This window comes from Pollicipes pollicipes, unplaced genomic scaffold (assembly GCF_011947565.3).
Source record: "Pollicipes pollicipes isolate AB1234 unplaced genomic scaffold, Ppol_2.1 Scaffold_3447;HRSCAF=4054_pilon_pilon_pilon, whole genome shotgun sequence".
Lineage (NCBI taxonomy): Eukaryota > Metazoa > Arthropoda > Thecostraca > Pollicipedomorpha > Pollicipedidae > Pollicipes > Pollicipes pollicipes.
Window position 1 is genome coordinate 37,701,670 of NW_023596297.1, and position 21,385 is coordinate 37,723,054.

The following is a 21,385-nucleotide window of genomic DNA, read 5'->3' on the forward strand; positions in this document are numbered from 1 at the left end:
CGCACCCAAAGGCCACCCTAAGTCATCCATGATTGCAGATAGAAGTGAATTCTCCGCACTGGGGAGCACCGCAACGACCGGTCGCACACAGAGCACATACAAGGGCCACACAGAACAGTATACGGCCAACGAAATAAATGCCGACTGGACTCTGAAGATCAGTGGCCGACGGCTGTGTTTGCCATTGTGCATGAGCCACGAGGCACCAAACTAGCGCGCCTACCGCTTCAATACTCTTCGCTGGGTCTGAAAACGAATTTCACGGAGACTTGGCAAAATCAATCTTAACGCCGCCTCCGTGGTCTTGGGGAAAGATGCTGGACTCGTAATCCAGCGGCACTGGGTACGAGTCCCAGAGTGGGCGCATTGTTTGACCCGACCGAAATGGAAAGGCCAGCTGGCAACTGGCCAACGAGGTTCAACCCAGACCCGAGGCGGCCGTGTCGCAGCGTTGTGCGGCACGTAAAACCCTCCGCATTCCTGTCTGGCGAAAGGGCGGAGGCAAAATTAGCTGTTTAACTGGACGGTACGCTTGGGTGGTGGGTTCGGGGTACACGCAACAAGCTATGCTTAGCAGGTACCCTGAATTCGAAGTCACCCATACAAACCATTCGGAATAATGTTTTTAAAAAACGCGTTTTTTGCTTGAAATACATTTCAGTTCTGTCATCTTCCGTTCGTTCCATGGACTGCAAACGAATTTCCTATGATTCCTTCAGAAACAAAACCTTACAGTTGCACCGCTACTTTGAGGAAAGAATGGCATCTAAAATATGCGAACATTGAGCAGACAGGTGTCGGTCTACTATGCGCCGGTTACGTCATAAAAGGAAGAAAGAAAGGGAATACGATCAATGTTTTACATGCTGTGGGAGGCCACAGATGCATCGCATGATCTACGACGCAAAGCACGGAGTACTTTCTGTTTGGCCCCTGCACAACGCGACAGCGCTGACGTGCATCGGAACGTGACATCGAAAGGCTGCTGGGAGAGGCACCGCTCTGACATCGCCATCAGCCCGAGGCAGGTGCCCGGGAGGCGAAGATAGCGAGCAGCACTCCGACTAACACAGGGCGCACCAACATGACTGATGCATTGATCGAGTCATAAAATATTCCAGTCACCGGCTGTGCTCCGTCCGGCCTGGGCCCGCCGGCCTGGTGCCCGGTCCCGCTGGCGGCGCACGCTGACCCGGCCCGGTCCGCTGGCAACCCTGCTATCACACAACCGCGCCCGCCGGTCGCCCTAGCTCGGCTCCGCCGACGTCGACGGCTTCTGGTGCAACCGATTGCGGTTAGTCTTGACCGTATAGATAAAGTAGGTCAAGATGTCCTTCTCCACCACGGGCAAAGTGCGGAAGTGTTTCATCAGGATCTGTGGATAAAGACAGAAAACTCAATCACACGCGGGCCGAATCGGCAATACACGACGCCAAAGCCCCCCAGTCACCAACAAAAATAGACAATTGCTCTTGGCAGGTGTATCACAAGTTGACCCATCATAACATGGCCCTCGAACACGAGTTTGTTTCAATGCAAGGCGTATTGTTGCACCACATAGTCGCAGGTTTGTGAATGTCATCATGTCTACATATTTCCACTCAACTCGAAATGGTAAACAAAATAGTTAAGATATGACGCAAGCCAAATCTGCCGCGATGGTACAATCGCGTGTCATTTTTTGTGAAAATGTTTTTGATATCATTCGATTGCTCAGGCGATGGAGCATCTGATGGTAAGGTCGTTTGTGCAGTTCGACATTTTTACATCAAGTTATTGTGAGAAAGGATTTCCGAAAAAATCCATGTCACAAATTTCCTGACATGCAACGGCAAAGGAAAACATGCCTTAAATTGAAACGTCAACAACACGAATGACGTGACATACGCGCTTTTACCTTGGCATGTGGCGCGACAGTGTCAACATATGCGTTTTTGACGGGAACCTTCGGACGTGAGTATCTCAAGACATCCTCGCGACACCGAGGCAGCCCACGGAGGTGAGCGGAGAGGCGGTCACTACCACGGCACACAAGTGCGCTGGACATCTTCAGGCAGGATGCAGGGTGCCCAACTGCGCTGGACATCGCCATACGGTATGGGTATTCAATTGCTCTGGATATGACCATGCAATATGGGTGCTCAACTGCGCTGGACATCATCATGCAGTATGGGTGCTCAACTGCGCTGGACATTACCAGGCAATATGGGTGCTCAGTTGCGCTGCACAACATCATGCAGTATGGCTGCTTAACTGCGCTGGACATCGCCAGCCAGTATGGGTGCTCATTAGCGCTACGCTACAAGCTCATTCACCGCAGATCGCTACCACAACTATCGCCATCAAGTTCCATGAGTCAGGGCGCAGTGCAGTAGCGGCCAATGCCGTGCTCTTGGTCATCTCGGGCAACCGAGAAGCCGGAGGGTCTTTAGGACCATGTCCCCACAGTGGAAGCACCAGCATGAAGTGGATCCTGATATCTCCCGGAAATAGCATGTGCCAAGCCGAAAACGCGTCAGTAAAGTGTGACTCACAAGACTGAGTTAGCATAACGAGCAATTATGCCTGGCGCAGTTGCAGATCACCTAGATAGGACAGCGTTCTGACTCCTTGTTCGCAAAGGTCAACATCAGATATATGTCGTAGAGGGGGGGGGGCATTTGACTTAACGATAAAAACGTGCCATCCAACAAACCACCGAGAACTGGAGCCGGCCTCGAAAATGACTGGTGCGCCTGGAAAGAACCTATGCCTGCACATGCGAAATAGCTTAAGGAAGACGTGATCGGACTGTCTTCACGAGCAGCAGCGGGGCAACAGGGCGGAGGCGTACAACCAAGTCGCCACAACATGACAAGAGGCGCGCAGTGACAACGCAGTGAAGAGAACGAAGAGAGCTGACACAGCAGCGCCCAGCCGGCCACTCCTGTTGGTTACAGGCAGTTTTGGGGTCCTTCTCTTCACTTCAGTAGGCTGTGACAGCATGCGTTGTTATGTAACCCGGCTATGGTCTGTCCTGCCAGTGTCCGGTAGCGTACACCGCATGCACATATGACCCCGTGTAATTTCGCCGATGGGTGACAATAGCGTAGCGGTTAAGCTACACGTCTAGGAAACCACAGGTACGGGGTTCAATACCACGCTGGGCCCGTGCCTCCTTCCAGGGTGAGAGGCCGGCAACGCCATATAACCTTAAGCTACACATCTGGGAAACCACATGTATGGGGTTCAATACCCCGCTGGACCCGCACCTCCTTCCAGGCTGAGAAGCCGGCGACGCTATATAGCCTTAACAGTTGAATGCATCTTAAGCTTAAATGATAAAACATGTTTCTCCACCGGAATGATTCTGGCTGCTAAATAATTCAAATGTTTCGCCAGATCTTTCGAACGAAATGCGTTTTGAGGAGCTTTAAGGATGGTGTAGAACCAATTTCAATCTCAACCGACTTTAACCACAGCGTTACGTATCCGTGGTGCTGCAACATCGATGGCTAACGTTGCGGCCAAGCAACAACTATGATCTTCTCGTTTTTTAACGCAATCAAAAGTGTGTAATTAAGAACACCTAGACTTGATTTAACACGAAAGGCATTGAACTCCTGGTTTTGCGACATTACGAGTTCGTGTTTCTTACGCTCACAGCTACCGACTTTCAGCGTATCAGAAGACACTTTAACAGATGTTTTCAAGCGAATATTGGTACTCAACGCTTGAGCATTGACAATATAACCGATGCTTCTTTAAGTCGTTTAGCCGGCACCTCCAGACACATTGAACAGATTTTTTGCTGTTGTTGATTGGTGTTTTCGGGCGCGCCGACTGCAGAGGTCATTTGGCGCCCATAACTATTTTTGTTTTACCTAACTAACGAACCGTGTAAAGGGTCCCGAAGTTGATATGTTTAAGGAATAAAAAGACCTGTTTAGATTCAAGAAAGTGTGAGTTCTCTCCTAAAATGTCACAGAGCGTCAAGGGCGATTCACGCTGTCCAAAGTAACGTCGACGTTCTTCCATGAGGCGCGGACATGACATGAGTATATGACGAACGGTGAGAACAGCACCACATCGATGGCAGCTAGGTCTTTCGGCTCCTTGCAACAAATAGCCGTGAGTTGCAAACGTGTGCCCAATGCGTAGTCTGCAGAGCACTACCTCTTCTTGCCTGACTTTGCGAGAACATGTTAACCACTGACCCAGCTTGGGTTTTATTGCTCTGAGCTTATTTTCATTTGTCCCATCCCAACAACGCTGCCATTCGTTCTGCAGAAATGTTTTTATTGCAGGGTAAAAATCTCTGGCAGGGATAGAGAGGGAGCGCACACATGGAGCCAGCGCTGCTCGCCTTGCAGCCGCGTCAGCCATCTCGTTGCCGGCGATCCTAATGTGACTGGGGATCCAGCACAATATTACTTTCTTTCGGGCCTGATCCAGTTGAGTCAAACGTCCTAGAACATCCTGTACCAGGGGACATGATGGATAAAAAGACATCAGACTAAGAACACTGCTTAGAGAGTCTGTCAAAATCAGATGTGAAGGTTCGTCACTGACTTCAATGAAACACAACGCCTTGGTGATCGCTACCAACTCCGATGTGAACATCGACGCACGTGGAGGCAAAGAAAACGACCGGATGACGCTGCCGTTCACAAACGCACAACCCACACCGCCAGAAGTTTTAGATCCGTCCGTGTAAGTAAGTGTGTAATCGCCATATAACGCCATACGTTCAAGAGCCCTCGACCTCATTCTATCTGGCAAGACGACATTCTTTTTCATTTCTGTCAAAGACGTATCTATTGATGGCGAGATAAAACCCCGGGGAGCAGTGGACAGATGATCTACCCGCTTCAACCTTCTAATGGGAATTTCGCTTTCCCGTAGCAAGGCTTGTATTCGGAGGCCAAAGGTTACAACATGTGGCCGAGGTGCACTGTGACGAAAATGCATAGCAGGCCGTGAAAAAACTGCGCTATATGCTAGATGGGACTGTCGCAACTTAAGTGCATAACGCATACCGAGCATTTTCCTTCTCGCTGACAAGGGCGGCCCGTGCGATTCCACCATCAGACTCGCGGCAGGTGATGTGCGGAATGCTCCTGTCATTACACGTGAAGCGGTGTGATGGACAGCGTCCAGGACGCGCTTGGTGGACTCACACGCGCTGTCACAAATAAAACATGCGTAGTCCAGCTTAGAACGTATGGTTGAGCGATACAATAGCAAAAGCGTGCTTCTATCTGCCCCATACGATGTGCGCGAAACACATTTTAGTATGTTCAAGGACTTAAAACAGCGTTCACGTAGCGTCTTAACATGTGCCTTATATGTGAGTCGGCGGTCTAAGTATACCCCAAGGTATCTAGCCACAGGCTCCATTGAGACGCGTTGGCCACACAGACGGATAGACACATTGCCGCAGTGCCAACTACGACAAAAATGCATGACTAGTCTTGTTGCCAGAAAACCTGAACCCGTTTATGGTGCCCCACTTCTCGACACGATCAACAGCTAACTGAAGATGCCGCTCCATCGATGAAGCTCTTGCTGCGCTAGTCCAGATGGTAAAATCATCAACAAAAAGGGCACGACCTACAGCATGTGACAGCCCAACCGCGATGCCGTTTATCATAATGGCGAACGATGATACACCCCGGACACCACCTTGCGGCACACCATTAACTTGATAGTGCCTCTCATAGAACGCGCTCCCAACACGGACACGGAGATAACGGTCAACTAAAAAGTTCTGAAGGAACGTGACCATATTGCCCCGTATACCATATCTATATAGCTTAACAAGAATACCATGACGCCATGTGGTGTCATAGGCGCCCTCTATATCAAAAAAGACAGCGCCGGCGTGTCGATTTGCTTTAAATCCCTCACGAATCGCAGTGTCAAGAACTACAAGATTATCCACTGTGCTGCGATTCCTTCTAAAACCACACTGTGCGTTTGTAAAAAACCGTTATGCTCCAAAAACCAGGTTAAACGGATATTAATGATCTTCTCTATCAACCTACAGAGCGATGACGTAAGAGAAATGGGTCTACAATGTAAAGGATTTAGCCCACTTTTTCCCGGCTTCAAGAGAGGCACGGCAGTAGCTTCTCGCCAAGACGCTGGGAATTCACCTCTGGTCCAAAGCGAATTGAATACCGCTAATAAAACGCGAAGCGCGCGACGCGGCAGATGCTTAAGCATATCGTTGTGAACCGTGTCAGGGCCTTCTGACACGCTGCGAAGCCTGGCGATCGCCGATTCCAACTCCGCCAGCGTGAAAGGGTCATTGTATGAATACAGTTCACTCGTTGAGAAGTCCACTGCAGACTGTCCACATCGCGTTCTGTGTCGCACAGACTGTGGGTATGTGTTACCACCTACGCTGCGTTGGGCCAGGGCCCGAGCAACCTCATTCGCAACAACCAACGGGCGCGTCACAGCTTGGCCGTTAACACACAGCACCGGTAAAGCTATGGGTGAAAACTGACCCGAAATACGCTTGATTCGGGCCCAAATCTACGATGTCGGCGTAAACCGGTTCAGCGTGCTCACGTACGCGCGCCAGGAAACACGCTTCGCCTCGCTTACAATGCGCCGAGCTAAAGCTCTGCTTTCTTAAAGGCTATAAGGTTTTGTATACTGCTCCTGGCGACAGAAGCCCGAAACGCACGTTTACGCGCCCGGATGGCGCTCCGACGCTCCTCCGTCCACCACGGAACAGGAGTACGTCGGGGAGCGCCAGACGTGCGTGGGATAGAGCTGTTGGCACACTAAAAGTCTGTGAGTAAAATCCTCAATAGAGGGTACCGTCCTCTCAGGCTCAGTTACAAACGATTCGTAGAGCCGAGTCTCAAATTCGCCCCAGTCCGCTTTCTTAAAATTCCAGCGTTGTGGTCTAGCACTCAACGCTCCACCTCTCTTAAACCGGACCCAAACTGGGAAGTGGTCACTTCCCATGCGGTCATCTGCGACACTCCGCTCGAGGTGTTGGACGAGCTGGGGACTGGAGAGGCTTAAGTCTAGCGCTGACGTCTGACCGGACGGCATTGTAAAATGCGTACGAGTTCCTGTGTTTAAAATACATAGTGAAGCACTGTGGATAAGTTCTCACACAGCCTCCTAGGAGCATTGGTGACATCACACCCCCATGCGGTGTGATGTGCATTAAAATTACCTAGAAGAAGAAGTGGTGAAGGCAGCTCACCCAGCAGACATCTAAGGTGCTCCAACGGAAAAGCGATGCCTGTTGGATGCCTGAACAAACAGTGATGTGACGATGATTAAAATAAAGCCGCACGGCCACAGCCTGAAATGTGGACCGCAAGCTTAGCCTCCTCGCTGGCACGCTATGATGAACTGCCAGGACGCCACCGTGAGCAATGCTCTCCGTCACCACATCGTTGCGAAACATCGCACATCCTTTCAAAGAGCTGAAATGTTCAGGCGCTAGCTTGGTCTCTTGCAGTGCCACGGTTGCAGGAGAGACCCCGCTGACGACAGCCTCGAGATCAAGGGCGTTCGCCCTTACTTCTCTATAGTTCCACTGTAAAAACGCCTGTAAAAGGACGCATTAAAAAGGCGGTAAAATGTGAAAAGCTAAAACATGTCCCCGCTTAAAAGAACTCGGCTGCGCCAGCTGTACGCCTAGACACCTCAGACCAAGAGCTACGGCTTAACTCCGGGGGGCCGTGCCCCACCCTAGGACGAATTCTTGGGCTCCCTCCGTCAGATGGAGAAGGGTGGGGCGCACTTTACGCCAGCGTACCCAGTCCGGGGTGGAGGCGGAGGAGGACCCATCGGTGGGCCTCTACCGGGGTTCGAGAGACCAGTGGGGGCCTCCACCGGCTTCCGTGGCGATGGAGTGCTATTTCGGGGGACGGGCTCTTTGTCCCCCCCGGACAGACGGCTTGCCGCCTTAGCGCGCTCCAGTTGGGCCAAGCGCGCTCGCTTGGCCTCGCGGGCGCGCCTATCAGCTTCCTGGCGTGCCAGCGTCTATGCCACACGCTCAGAGGCACTATCAAGGGGTGTCTATAGTGAAGAGGCCAATTGAGTCGCAGATGACGGCACAGCCGGCGGCGCGCGGGGACTCCGACCACGCCGAGCCGTCGTCCAACCGTCGCCAGTTGGTGATCCGGCACGCACCGAGGAGGCCAGCAGAGCGGTGTTTACCGACTTCTCGATCAGCGGAGAGGGAGCTTGGGGTGCTGGCTGCGAGTCCAGGGCGCGTGCTGAGGGCACAACTGATAGGCCAAATGACCTCAAAAGTTCCAGAAATTGAGCAGCCGTCATGTTTTTGATCACGTTAGTGTGCGGCAACGTAGCTTTCACTTTCGACGCGTACGATATTTTTGGGTGAGTCTCGTTATAAAGCTCTCGAGCCTCGCGGAAGGATACGTTTTTGGAGGTTTTGATAGATATGATTTCCTTCTCCTTGGCGTAGGCTGGACATGCACGATCGCACATGTGCGGAACCTGGTCCTTGCCGTAGTTGACACAGTGCGGTTTGTCAGATTACAGTCTTTGCTCATGTGCTCGAGGGACGCACATTTGCCACACGCTGCGCGGTTCCGACAGTTGGGTTTCGTGTGACCAAAGTGCTGACACTGATAGCACCGCATGGGGTTAGGCAAACACTAATGAACTTTTACGCGGACGTATCCCACGCGTATCTCGGATGGTAAGTCAGGGCGACTGAACGTGAGTATAAGGTTGTTCGTGGGCACCAACTCTCCTCCCCTGCTGACAAGAATCCGTCGAGCGGCGGTCACCCCAAACTCCGAGAGCTCCTCCACGATCTCTTCCTCGTCAACGTCACGCAGATCAAAACAGTTCACCACGCCCCTGGACGAATTTTTCGTGTTGTGTGGTGTCGCTGACATTGACACTGTTTTTCCCCGTTTACCAGCTCCATCCCGAACACTGTATGAAAATTTAGTTGCTTCCATAGCCCCAATCGCCTCCAGGTCACTAGCAAATTCAACTTCTATTTTCATCCCGGAGCTTGTCACATCTTATAATTTTTCCAAATTTGTCGCAGCAATTTCTTCTCTGAAACGGTGACAGGGAGACCAACCTAATCTCGTCACTTTGGAAGACGAGGATCCGTGGTCCGGGGATAGCAGGTTCGCCTCTGCACACTGGGGTTATCCAGGTCCGCCCCCCTTTCGGAGGACGGGTGTTTTTAGAGGTAGGGGATGGCATGCAAAAGGAGGTTTTCATTTCGGCACCGGGGCTCCCCATCCACCTCGGAGCCCAACTGGGGGACGGCCCAACACTCCCTAGGGAGGTGGTCACCGACAGGGCTACCCCGGTGCTATACGGGGCGAACGACGCCTCCCACACGGCCAGGTGTAACCGGGGAGACCCCTCCCCGTCCTGACAGTGGTTCAGCGCCCCCGCCCCTTGACCCCTCAAGCCGCTGCGCGCGGCCAGGCGCCCCAAGCGGAGACCCGCAAGGAGCACTCAACCGCAACGCGAGCGACAAGCCGCTAGACCCGTGTGGGGCCACACGGGCCCCCCAAGCCCCCGGATATCCTGGCCAATGTGGAGTGTTGGGACGCGCCGTGACTGACCCGCACGGCGCGCCCCTCAGCCACCAGGATCCGATCAACCCGGGGACGTGGGCGAGGGGGCACGGTGACCCCGATAAAACGAGGATGAGGAGTGGCGATAGGGCCGGATGCGGTAGTGCGGGTAATGTGGAGGGAGCGGGCGGGACAAGGAGCAGGAGCTCACGTACCGGCAGGGTCGCTACGCCCTGAGAGGGACAGCTTGCGCCGTCCACCCGTTACCAGAGCTGGGACCCGAGGGGGCGCTAGTCCCCTACACCGGCCAAAGCCGGTGCCCCTGCGGGAATTGAAGAGATTTGGAAGGGATTTTCCTCATACGAACGAATGGTGGCGAGCTATGCAAAATTGGTGTGAAACGCACAGTGGGGTCTAAACATCGATTTGGAAAGGCAATTTTTCATCGGAGTATGTCTGAAAGAGACTAACGTGTTTTTGCCGATGTAACTTAAAGCACAAGTGCATTAAACCGCTTGCATTCATCTGTGGCAAGAACAAGTATGTCATTCGTCAGTGACACGCGTGTTTTGCCAAACGGTCCTTGGTTCATGAAAATTCAACATGCCTGTTTTTGCCGCGCTGAAAATCACACGTCTTTCAAACTTTGCATAATCAAAGTTGGTCGGAACAACTTAAGCCCGAGTACAAAAATTTCAAACTGCAGGAAATGCTTTGGACAGTCCCTTGGACAGTTTCATCCCACACGCTGTGCGCAAGCGATTCCACTGATATGATTTGTTAATTGGTGCGGCACCTGTGCCACAAGCTGTTATAGTCAACAGAAAATCGGATCTCCTGAACATTTTAGGTTTGCAAGAAAGCGCAGCATACGTGGTTTTACCTTTGCACGGCAGAAATGCATTATGAAATAAACCATGAATTACTGTTTTTATCACGACGCCAACATTAAACCCCAACACCAATGGTGGATCAAGGGGGGTGGGGACACAGGGCCATGGCCCCTCTTGGGCCTCCAGGCGCCGGAGGGAATTATGGTCGGCCGAACAAACGCAGTTTTTATCATGCAAAACGCAACAAAATTGGACGCCTTTGGGCCACTAGGCGACCAAGAACGGTCGCAAGCGAAAGTAAAGGGCCCTTAAGCAGAGCACAATGCCTCTTTGCTGATTGAGAGGGTGATAATTGGGGGAGATTTGAAGCTCGTTACGCTGTCCAGAGGCTCTATGCTGCTGTCGGGGGCCCTATATGCTCACTTGCCAGGTCAATTCGATCTCCCAGGAGCCTTCCCCGTTGCTCTCCATCGCTCTGCACTTTCTAGGAGGGCCCTACGCCACTGTAAGGACACTATCTGCTAACTATCGGAGTCCTCTTGATCGATTACGGACCCTCCACAAAATTTTCCTCTTCACCCGAAATGCTCTATACGCTATTGCCGGGGCCTACAACCTATATGTCACCTTGCCCGGATATTGTCAGCTGCTCAGGGGCCCTTCACATTGGTCTGTTTCTTTCCGCTTGCCCGGAGGGCCCTGCGCTTTTGCTGGGCCAATACAGGGGAAACACACCGAGACACTCGATCCGAGGGGCCCCTACATTGATTTAGGGCTATTTTCTTTCCATCTGATTTGCGGGGGCTTTTCACTCTTCTCGAGACCTTTTCTGTTACCCTGTCAGGGCTCTCTTGACTGCATAGGGGCCCGCTTCAGTGGTCTCGGGTACCTCAAAGTTGCTCGGAGGACACTAGGCTGTTGTCTGGGGACCTATAACCAAGGCAGTCGTGATTGTTCAGGGCCACTAGTTCACGTGCACCAGTCTTAGATTATTCCAGTTTGCTCAGAGAACCTGCACTCTGGCCGGGACCCTACATGTTAACCTGCCGGGGCACTCTCGGTCCTTGAGGGGCCCACCACATTGGTCTTCGGTTCTTCCCTCTTGCTCTGAGGACCCTTAACTGTTGATGGGAACCTCCTTGTTGGCTTGGCGCGGCACCCTCGATCGCTCAGCTGCCGTCACCAACTGGTCTGGGGATTTACCATTTTGTAGGAGGGCCTGCGCCGTTGGCGGGACCTAAAAGTTGATTCGTTGGGGCACTCTTATCGCTCCAGGGTCCTCCATATTGGTCGTGGCTATTCTAATGAAGTCAGAAGGATCTTGCTTTGGTGCCGAAAACAAATATGCTTGCAAGCGCCAGGGGACTTCGCCCGCTCATGTGCATGGGTCTTGCTTAACTACATAACGTACATAAGCCCGAGATATACACGCTGACGATTGCCCTTGGTGCCTTAGCCTTTGAGCATCATTCGGATAAGCACCGATTAACACGCGCTCGGGTGGGGGTCAATTTGACCCCCCAAGGTTTTTCCCGAAAGGTTTCCGAGCAGCGTGGCGTAGCTGCGCCAAATTTTGCCTAGATATAGACAATTTAATAGCGGATCGTTTAGGATCGCCTAGTATCAAGAACTTAGATGTACTTTGTAAGGTCGCTGACCTATGGCCGGTCAAAGTCAGGTCACGGATTCAGCGGTCAATTTCTGGGGATTCGTTCAATCCGATGCAACAACGGAGTGTTACAGGAAGCTATACATCTCTGACATATTTTTTTGGCAACACAACAATTGAATGAACCAACTGCATTGACCTAGGGTCAGGTATGAGAGTCAGACAAAGGCTAAAAAACAACCTTTCTTATTACCCAAAGCCCCGCTGTATGAGGTAGTTTCTGGTTCTCATTTCGAACTTACTGATATCAGGAACCGCATTATACATCTTCCATGGACCTCTTAAAGGTCAGAATAGACCACTGACCTAAAATGATCCCGGTCAACATTTATTTTTTAGGCACATACTGCCCAGCGTCATCTTTGTCGCTTGTTCAAATGTAAAACTAAAAAAACAGCCTCGTATGATGTCGGTCACTATGACCTTCAAAAGATCAAACAGGGTCAGTGACCTTAAATAGGCATGAGACCTTTTGCTTAGAACAGGTATCTAGGTTATGCGGACATTGGACACCAACCTAAAGTATGACCTTATTTGACCTTATTTAACCCGAAGGTCATTATCTTGGAACTTCGAACTTAATACAAGTGAGTTCAAGTACCGGTCAACACACCCCGTAAATTTGGTGTCTCCAGCTCTCTTAGTTCCTGGGATCTCAGGAAGTGAAGGTAAAAACCGAATCCCACCCGCGCCAAGGGTATCCAACCGGCCATCCCGGCGTGTGTTAACGCTTGCGCACAATTTTCGAATGTAATTTTACACAACACCGACATAACATATGCTACTTCCGCTGGTCACTGAATCGGTGATACTCGCTATGCCTGTGCATCACGTTGTTAACACATTTTGTACGCTAGGACACCTTGTACTCTTTCATTTCAGTCAAAGCGAAAACTCTGCCTTAGTTGTCAGTCATCAGCTGATCGCATCAATTACCTGTCCACCCGCAGGAAGCCGCCTAACGCAAAACAACCCGGGAATCTAGTGTCGTGCTTGATTTTCATGGCGTTTAGCAGAAACTTTGTTCATTTTACTATATACTCCCCGAGATACGCTGCCTAAAAATGACAGGGTCCACCATGACCTGGAGAAAACCGACGTGCTTAAAGAGTGTTTCACATTTGTATGGAGCTATGAGCCTGAAAGTCATTTTGAAGACCATTCGGTGGTCCACAGTCATGCCCTCGGAACACCTAAGCCATTCCAATTTCTGAGCCACATGCCCGTGAAACTGTGCAGGCTATCTCGTGCAACCAGATCAAGGCCACTCCAGCACCCATGACGCCATAATAACGTCATCAAAATCCTACTATTGCGTTGCCCACGCGGCAATCAAGACAAACAAGAATGCAATTGTCAAGTCGTTCATATCTGGTGTTCGTGAGCATGATTCCCAGGCCGTCATAATATGTAAATGGCCGTCAATTGGCTCTCAATCAATGTTGTACAACGTACGATGACGCAATCAAACAATGATGCATTAAGGAGCATATGAATGGAGAAACTGGAGATGGAGATGGAGATGGAGAAAGAAAAAAAATGGAGAAAGAATGGAGAATGGAAAAATATGAATGGAGAAACTGCGTTGTCTGGGGCAGTCTTTTTCACCTAAGATCTACCAATAGTTAAGTGAGCTTATTTAATAATATTTGATGCTTGCCTAAACATCTTTAAATGTGGAGCATTCCCTTTAATGTATGGCCATACACAACACGCCTAGCTTTCTAGGGTTGCACAAAGTAACATGGGTTCCTGTATCACAAAAAGCATGCAGAAGAAATTTAAAATTTAATGGTTGGAATACAATGACCATTTTTGAGGAAGCGGCCCACGATGTTCCGTGCCCCTTTGATGAAATCCTAGATCCGCCACTGCCCAGCACGCATATCGTTCGCGGGGGCCCCACCTATGGTCGCTGTACGTTCCCGTCACTACAATGGTCGGAACACCACACACACCTCTGCCAGCTGTGCCTTGTTCAGCCCCGGCCGTGAGGCCAGCTTGAAGTAGCGTTTGTAGCGCCGCAGCGTGTTGATCTGCAGGTTGAAAAGGTCGATCTCGGGCTGCTCAGCCTCGTCGTCCGGCTCGTCCGAGTCCCGCCGCCGTCGCCGCGAACGCGCCGACTGTATCATGTTCTTGTGCTGATCGCAGATGTAGATGTGCTGTGCCTGCAGTGAAATCGCCAATGTCAGGAACCAGTGATACTATTTTGGCACCAGAATGTGATTGCCTGCATGTGCCCTTGTGAGCTTTTGAAGTGTCCATTTCTGAGCCCTGAGAGCAGGGGGGTGTCATCCGTATCGTTTAACACTATCAAAAAGTGGCAACATCGAGCTTGCGTGAGAATAGAGGTAGTTTGGAAGCAAAGCCTGCATGACGTCAAGTATACCATATTTGACGACGTCGGTGGTACGGAAGCCTCTCAGTTAGCCAGCTGACTGCTACACAACCCATTAGTTTGAATGGCGAGTACGTTTTGGGGGGTGTGCGGCTGGCGCTTCCCGGTTGGACTCTGAATGAATGGTCCGTGGTTTTGTCATGCAAACGCAATTCTGGAAGGGAGATTGAATCTCAGAACAGTTTAACCTCATGATTTTATATTCTTCCGTGGGGTGTACATAACTAGGGGGTTAAACGTCATGCGGCGTTTGTAGCGCATCGCGTATCGCAGCTCCTTGGCGCTTCATGTCAGAAGGTTGCGATTAGTTGCCATGACTACGCCTTGTACGAGAGATCTCCCGTGCAGTTTGTCTTGAACGATTGGTAGCATTTAAAATGCTCGGTCTGAATATTTTATTATGCATATGTGTACAACCCTTAAGTAAAAAACACTTGACTGTAGCATCACAAGGCCAATATCATAGCGTTTTACTGTACTTACCTTACTGTACTCACATCACTGTGATAAGAAGAGTGGAAGCTATTACAAATCAATGTTGCAAATGTTCATATAATCATACCTATAGACAGAACAAATTATGCAAGTTGAGCTGTTCAACTCTGCCACCAGGCACAAAAGGCACCGACATGCCTAAGGCTATCTAACGACAAACCAGCCTTGGACAAGCCCAAGGCTATCAAACGACAAGCCTGGTCATGGAATGCAATACACCACAAACGCCGCATGACGTATAACCCCGTGTTATATCATCATGCACGCAAAAATCGTACATTCTGATAAGGCTAAACTGTTCCAAGACTCACCGTTCATTCCAGAAATGTGTGCGAATAGCGAAATGACGGATAATTTCTTTTCAGTCCAACGGGGAACCGACAGGCGCACGCCACCAAAACATACCCACTATTCAAACTAATGGGTTGTGTAGCAGTCAGCTGGCTAACTGAGAGGACTCCGTGCCACTGACGTCATCAAATATCGTATACCTGACGTCATGTAGGCTTTGCTTCCAAACTACCTCTATCCTCACGCAAGCTCGACGTTGCCACTTTTTCGGACCGGACGGTTCTACCTCGTAGATAGCCTTGCCTGAGAGCAATCAGAGGTGGGCACATTTTTGGAGCCCATTTGTCACCTACCTCTGTATCCATGAACAGCATCAGCTTCCGCTGGGTGACAATCTTCTGTATGCGTTTGTTGTAGGAGGCATTGCCAGCTGGCCGTGAACATCGGCCAACCTCATCCTTCAGGCAGCACACCTGGCCATGGGAAGCACGGGAGTCCCGAGAGTCCTCATCTCCTGTGCTAAATCCATTCATTGCTGATGCTGAAAGCACACAAATATCTGAGCATGGCACGAATGTCACAAATGTCCATTCATTTTCCTTGTCTCTGCCATTTTGGTACAAGTGCATCAACTTGACAGCTTGCCTTAAGAGTGATGGTGAATCTGTGGTAGGCAAACTCCATGTTTAGCTTTCAAGAACAAGTCAGGAGAAAAAAAGAGGCTCAGTCCAGGTCATCAGGATCAGGCTGTTTTGAAAAAAGGTGGTGGGCTAAGCAGTAAAAAATTTCTATCCCTATCCACAGAATAAGCCAAAATATGTTTTTTCTCTGGATTTGGACAACTTTCTCTCAAAAATGGGGAGGGGGCACCCCAACCAGGTAGAAAACCATAGCAGACCCTGCCCTGCCTGCCCTGCCTGAATGCATGTAATGGATCTTTCAAGGCAGTATCTAACCCTCAGAAATGTGCCCTGATAGGCTGATGGTAGGCTGTATGACCACTCTACATGGTGCAAGCAATCAGTGACGTGCCTTGGCCTCTCATGGGGTCACCAAATGTTTTAAGGTAAACTCGTGTATTCTCAGGAACTCTGTACAATATTTAGGAAGTAGGTATCACCCATGATGAAAGCCATACCAAGTTCATATACCATGAATGATGGATGACTTGGCAATCTGGACTGATCATGGATGACCATAGCAATCTACAGAGGGATGACCATGGCCTTGAGATACAGATGCTAGTAACCATCTAAATAATACAGATGCTAAATAACAGATGCTAAAAAAACTGATGCTAATAACTGTCTGAAACCTTACATCCCAATAAACATCTTGTAACTAATTTGCTATTTTGGGGGGGCCATTGGTGGTGTGGTGATCAGCAGCCTTGTGCACAGGCAGGTGATTTTCAGGGACTGTCAGCTGCTACTGCCATTATTTCTTGTATTGCCCAGGAGTTACTTCCTTGGTAATACATACAGTACCATGCACCTCTTCATTTATGTCTATTTGCCTACCTGCACAAAAATAAACCAATGATCACACGCCATGGCCTTTCAAATCTTCAAATCTACAAAAGCACTTAATGATTGGCTTCATTGTCTGAAACTTGGGTGTTTCTTGGTGGTTTTTGCCTCAAGACATTTTGTTCTCCACAAATATACATCGGAAAGAATGTAAAAATTGTTCTTTGTGACCGATGGAGGCAAGCTGTTCCTGCAACTTCGACAGCATCACGCACCACACTCACGACCGAACGACGGATACTGCTTGCGGGCTACAGCCGAATCTCCATACCACATCACACATAATCTTTCCTTGCAATGCATTCAATGCCCAGGTCTGCTGCTGCTCACCAGCACATGTTTAACACACCTACCGTCCAATAACGACGCCGACGCGCTCGCACACCGCGCCCGAGACCGCACCCAAAACAACAGTGTCTCTTGACGGACCAGGGAGAAGCTCAGAGAATGTCTTGTACACGGCACGATTCAAGGTTACTTTTATTCTTTTTTAACTAACACTTTTGTTAACGTTGCATTTGAAACTATCGCAAATTGGTATTGTATAGAACGTATAGTGACATCAAACACCATCCCAAACACTCGCTTGGGCACGCGGAAAACCACGGTTCCGCGAGTCTCCGGCTCTTGGGGAGTACTCAGCATTGGAGAGAAGGCATATTTTCCACCAAGAAATCCGAGCTGAATACGTGGTGAAAATGCAAAAAGGGATCACTAAACCAAAGCATGAAGCTTTTTCTATCGATCTACAGAGCGTCGCCACAGAATCATGACCTAAGTATATAGCTAAAGGAGGGTTTCTCGTTCTCCGTTGAGCGTAACTTTTACTGGTGTATTTATGTTTATTTACGTCTTCGGAGATCTACCTTTTATTTTAGCCGGGTTTTGCCGAACAGTATTTTTTACCAAATCAATAAGGTCCTAAAAAGTAATACGAAAACCGATAAATGACCTACAGTGGCCCTGCTGTTGAAGGCTGCTGAAGACTGCTATTGTGTGCGCGCCATTTGTGTAGCTTGCCGACCTTGTTTTGAATGGGCCGCGCGAGGAGCGGTGATGGCGCGACGGGTTGGTGGTGTAGATAAAGGCAATATATAAATTTGCCTCATTGTCACACATTGCTCTGTGAGGCTGAAAATAATTCCTCCGCCCCTGCTTCCGCCCCGAGCCCCGATCACGCAGCAGCCTGACGTCCCAGGTCAGCGTTGGAGACCTTGACGTTTCCTGGTATAATGCACACCAGGAGATTTTGGACTCCGGGATTGTGACTAGGTCAAACGAAATATTTTCTACTCCATCATGATGCTACAAGAACAGCTTTTGGAAAAACTCATTTTACCTCTTTGTGTCAGGACAAAATAAAACCAGAAGCTGCAACAGCTTGAGACTTGCTGCTTCCATCAGGAGCCATGTATTGATATCTGCAAGGCCACAAATCTTGCACCCACCAGACTAAGATGCCAAATAGCAAGCAGCCTGTGTTGCCACCTAGGTATATGATAAACCGTGTATGGAAATGTGAAAAACAAAGCACGTGAGTGTTGAATGGAATCGTCTTCGAACAATGTCGGGAAATGAGAAACGATTACCAGGATCGCACAGGTCTGCAGGTTAGCAAAGCTCTCACTTCCTCAGCCCTATGCAGACCAACTCAAACTTGAACATGACTTAACCAACCATTGACAATGAACTACATTAATTGCCAAGGATGCAACGAACATTCGCAGAAAATCGCACGTCCAATCACCTGCCGCAGACGGCCACCTACCCACGTGCCACCACTGTGTCATGGCAATGCAAATAAGAAAACCACTCGCAATTCAGCGTCGGAAACGTCTCAACTATTCAGCGGTTTGCGCCCGCCTCCCAGCTCAAGTTGGAGGTTGAACATAGCAAAACTCTCCAATTGGGTTTAATGATTCGCCTCCTCGTGACTGATTCGTGAAGAGCATGAATATTCTGCTCCCGCTCATGTCTTGACAAAATTTGTAAACATTTGGAGGGAAGCTGTATAGAGATGGGCACCACGATTATGAAGGACTTATTTGTACTCATCCAGAACCGTCATGTGATTGGATTTTTGGCCACTTCCTGGTATCCGGAGTACAAAAATGTTACGGCAGCTTTGGATTTAAGACGAGTTAAATTTGTTACTTAAGAGTGTAAAATTAAAGACGGTAATTCAGACTTTACAGAAATATTGTTAAGTCGAAAAACGTTGCTATAAATAGCCAAAAAACTGTTCGGAGACAGCCATCTCACTCCAACAAAAACACCAGGACACCAGAGTTGCATGAACCCAAAACTTTGGCCCGGCAAATTAAGGAGGGGTTAATTAGCACAAAAACATCAATGAATTGCAACCTAAATTATAATATTTTGCAATGCTATCAGTTAAAGCGCATCACAATCCATAAATACCTTGCATTATCCGCCGGAGTCAGCGGAGTAACTGACTCTGATCCCTTTTGGCCGGCCTGCACGGGTCTGTCAGGTATTGTACTTGCGCTGGCTCGGTAAATCGGTTGAGTGCTGCCTTTCTCTGTTGCTCAGGTGGGACGTGCAGGGCCTCGTGTGTTGACGGGGAGTGGGAAGGTGGAGGGCATGGATGTTTAGCTGTTTTTAAAACCAGTTAGCTGGTGGAGCATGAGTAGCATGACTGTGGTGGAGCATGAGTAGCATGACTGTGGTGGAGCATGAGTAGGTGGCCGTCTGTGGCATGTTCAGTTGCGTCTTTCGTGTAGCATTTTTGTCTGGCCGTGCGCATGGTGCCCACCCTTCATTTTGGAGGGTGTATAAGCCCGGTGTGTAGCCCCCCTCCACTTGGGAGTGTATCAGCCTGATGCATAATTACCCCCTGTTTTTGAGGGTGTATACACAGAGCCTTTCATAAATTGCAGACCAATGTATATACACATGTGTTTCATAGTACAGAGCATGAGACTGTGTTGTTTCAGTGTGCCATGTTTAAAACTGATGTTTCTTTTCATTTAAAAGGTTATTTCATTCACATGAACTGCTGTATATGAAAAGTGGCACTTTGTTGAGTGCACCCATTGTGCTATTATCTCTCAAAGATAACCTAAATAAACCTGTAATGGCATGCAGCACTTGGATAATTTTGTACTCTACTATAGAAAATTTGTACTCTGCTATCAGGATTTTTTTTAATTTCCAACACTGTCTCAGGTGGTGTAGCTTTCTACATAGCTTTGTGGAGGAGGTGTGCAGAGAAATATTTTATCCCCAAGAAATAGTGCAAACCATGTTCTCCCTTATTTTAACCAAGTTTTCCTCAAAGTTGGGGAGGGACAAGCATTCTATCCAGCTAAGTAGGGAACAATGCAGTTGTTTCCAAATTAAGTACACCTAGGTCAGTAAAAACCCAGGCAGTTATTATATTGCCCCAGAATGGTCCCTCTGGGTGAGAAAGATTGTACCTTGGCTAGAATGTAGATGCACTAACAACCATGTCCCAGATGCTCCTATTTATATTGTGGCTTGCATGATATTTCAATCATAAACTCAGCATTATGTGCTCCGGAGAATGGTACAACAGGTGCACAACATTTTAAGCATCTGCTTCTACCTGCCCTTATTGGGGCTGACAGCTTTACAATAGAATTATCAATATCAACAACTTTCCACCAGTTCCACAGCTTAAAAAATGCAGTAGTTGCAAGCATAGACTTAGGAATGAAGCACTTACTTAGGAAGCTGGAAAATTTAAGAATTGCAAGCAGCCAATTAAGAATGGTCTTTGGCAATTACTGAGACATGCTAGAGCATGGTGTTTACTGTCATCTGCTGCCAAAGGATGTTCTTTAGTGCCAGCTGTGAATGTGGTGCAAATTTACTTGGGTTACTTTGTTCTCACTACAAGCTGTGGTTTTAATATTTTTGTTCTCTCCCCCAAGAGCCAAAACAAAATTTCAGATGCTTGTTGGCTTAAAACAGCAAATGGTACCAACTCCTCGGAATGAAAATGATAAGAGCAAAATCTGGTCCACAGGTCTCACAAAAATCATGAAAAGATGCTGAGCAGTGTATTTTACAGAACCTGGGAAGTGGATAGAAGGGTACAAATGGATGGAACATGAAGTAATAGTTGGCAATCACCTGGGTTCAACAATGTACTTTGGACTTATTACGACTTCATCAACAAATACATCATAAAAAAGGCGCCACGATTTATCCTGCTCTATCCTGATATAATCTGCTCCACTCCATACCTGACCAATTCCGTGATGAAAACGAGGCTTTTTTGCTTTGGTGCCTGTATTGCCGACGGACAGGAGAGCTACGCCGGCTGCAGGGTTCGTGTACTGTCGTGATGGGGAATGTTGTGAGGCATCAGCTGACGTAGTGACGTCACTGAAAATGGTTTTGCATCGATCGGGGTTCTTTTGGGCCGACTGAAGGCCATAAGCCATTTGCTAGCGATATGATGTCACTGGTATTCGACTGGGTATGTGACGTCTCTGGTTGTGAGGTTTTAGGGCTCTTTTGGATGAAATGAATGCCGTGAGGCATCACCTGACAATATGTCGCCACTGGTATTCGATTAAACATCAGGCGCAACAGGCCTTATTCCATCTTTACCTTTCGTACCTGTCTGCTGCAAGCATTTGCGTGCCGAA

At 49.0% G+C, this 21,385-nt stretch overlaps 1 protein-coding gene across 1 annotated transcript; it reads right to left on the reverse strand.

Annotated features, from left to right (window-relative positions):
- Sap30 (SIN3-associated polypeptide 30) lies at positions 1-21,065 on the reverse strand (the record flags this gene model as incomplete). The annotated part of the gene is given in 4 exon segments (XM_037214840.1): positions 1-1,375; positions 13,991-14,200; positions 15,570-15,757; positions 20,978-21,065. Coding segments are annotated over 3 exon segments (519 nt in total). The 5' UTR covers positions 15,750-15,757; positions 20,978-21,065.
- Positions 21,066-21,385: the final 320 nt, after the last annotated feature.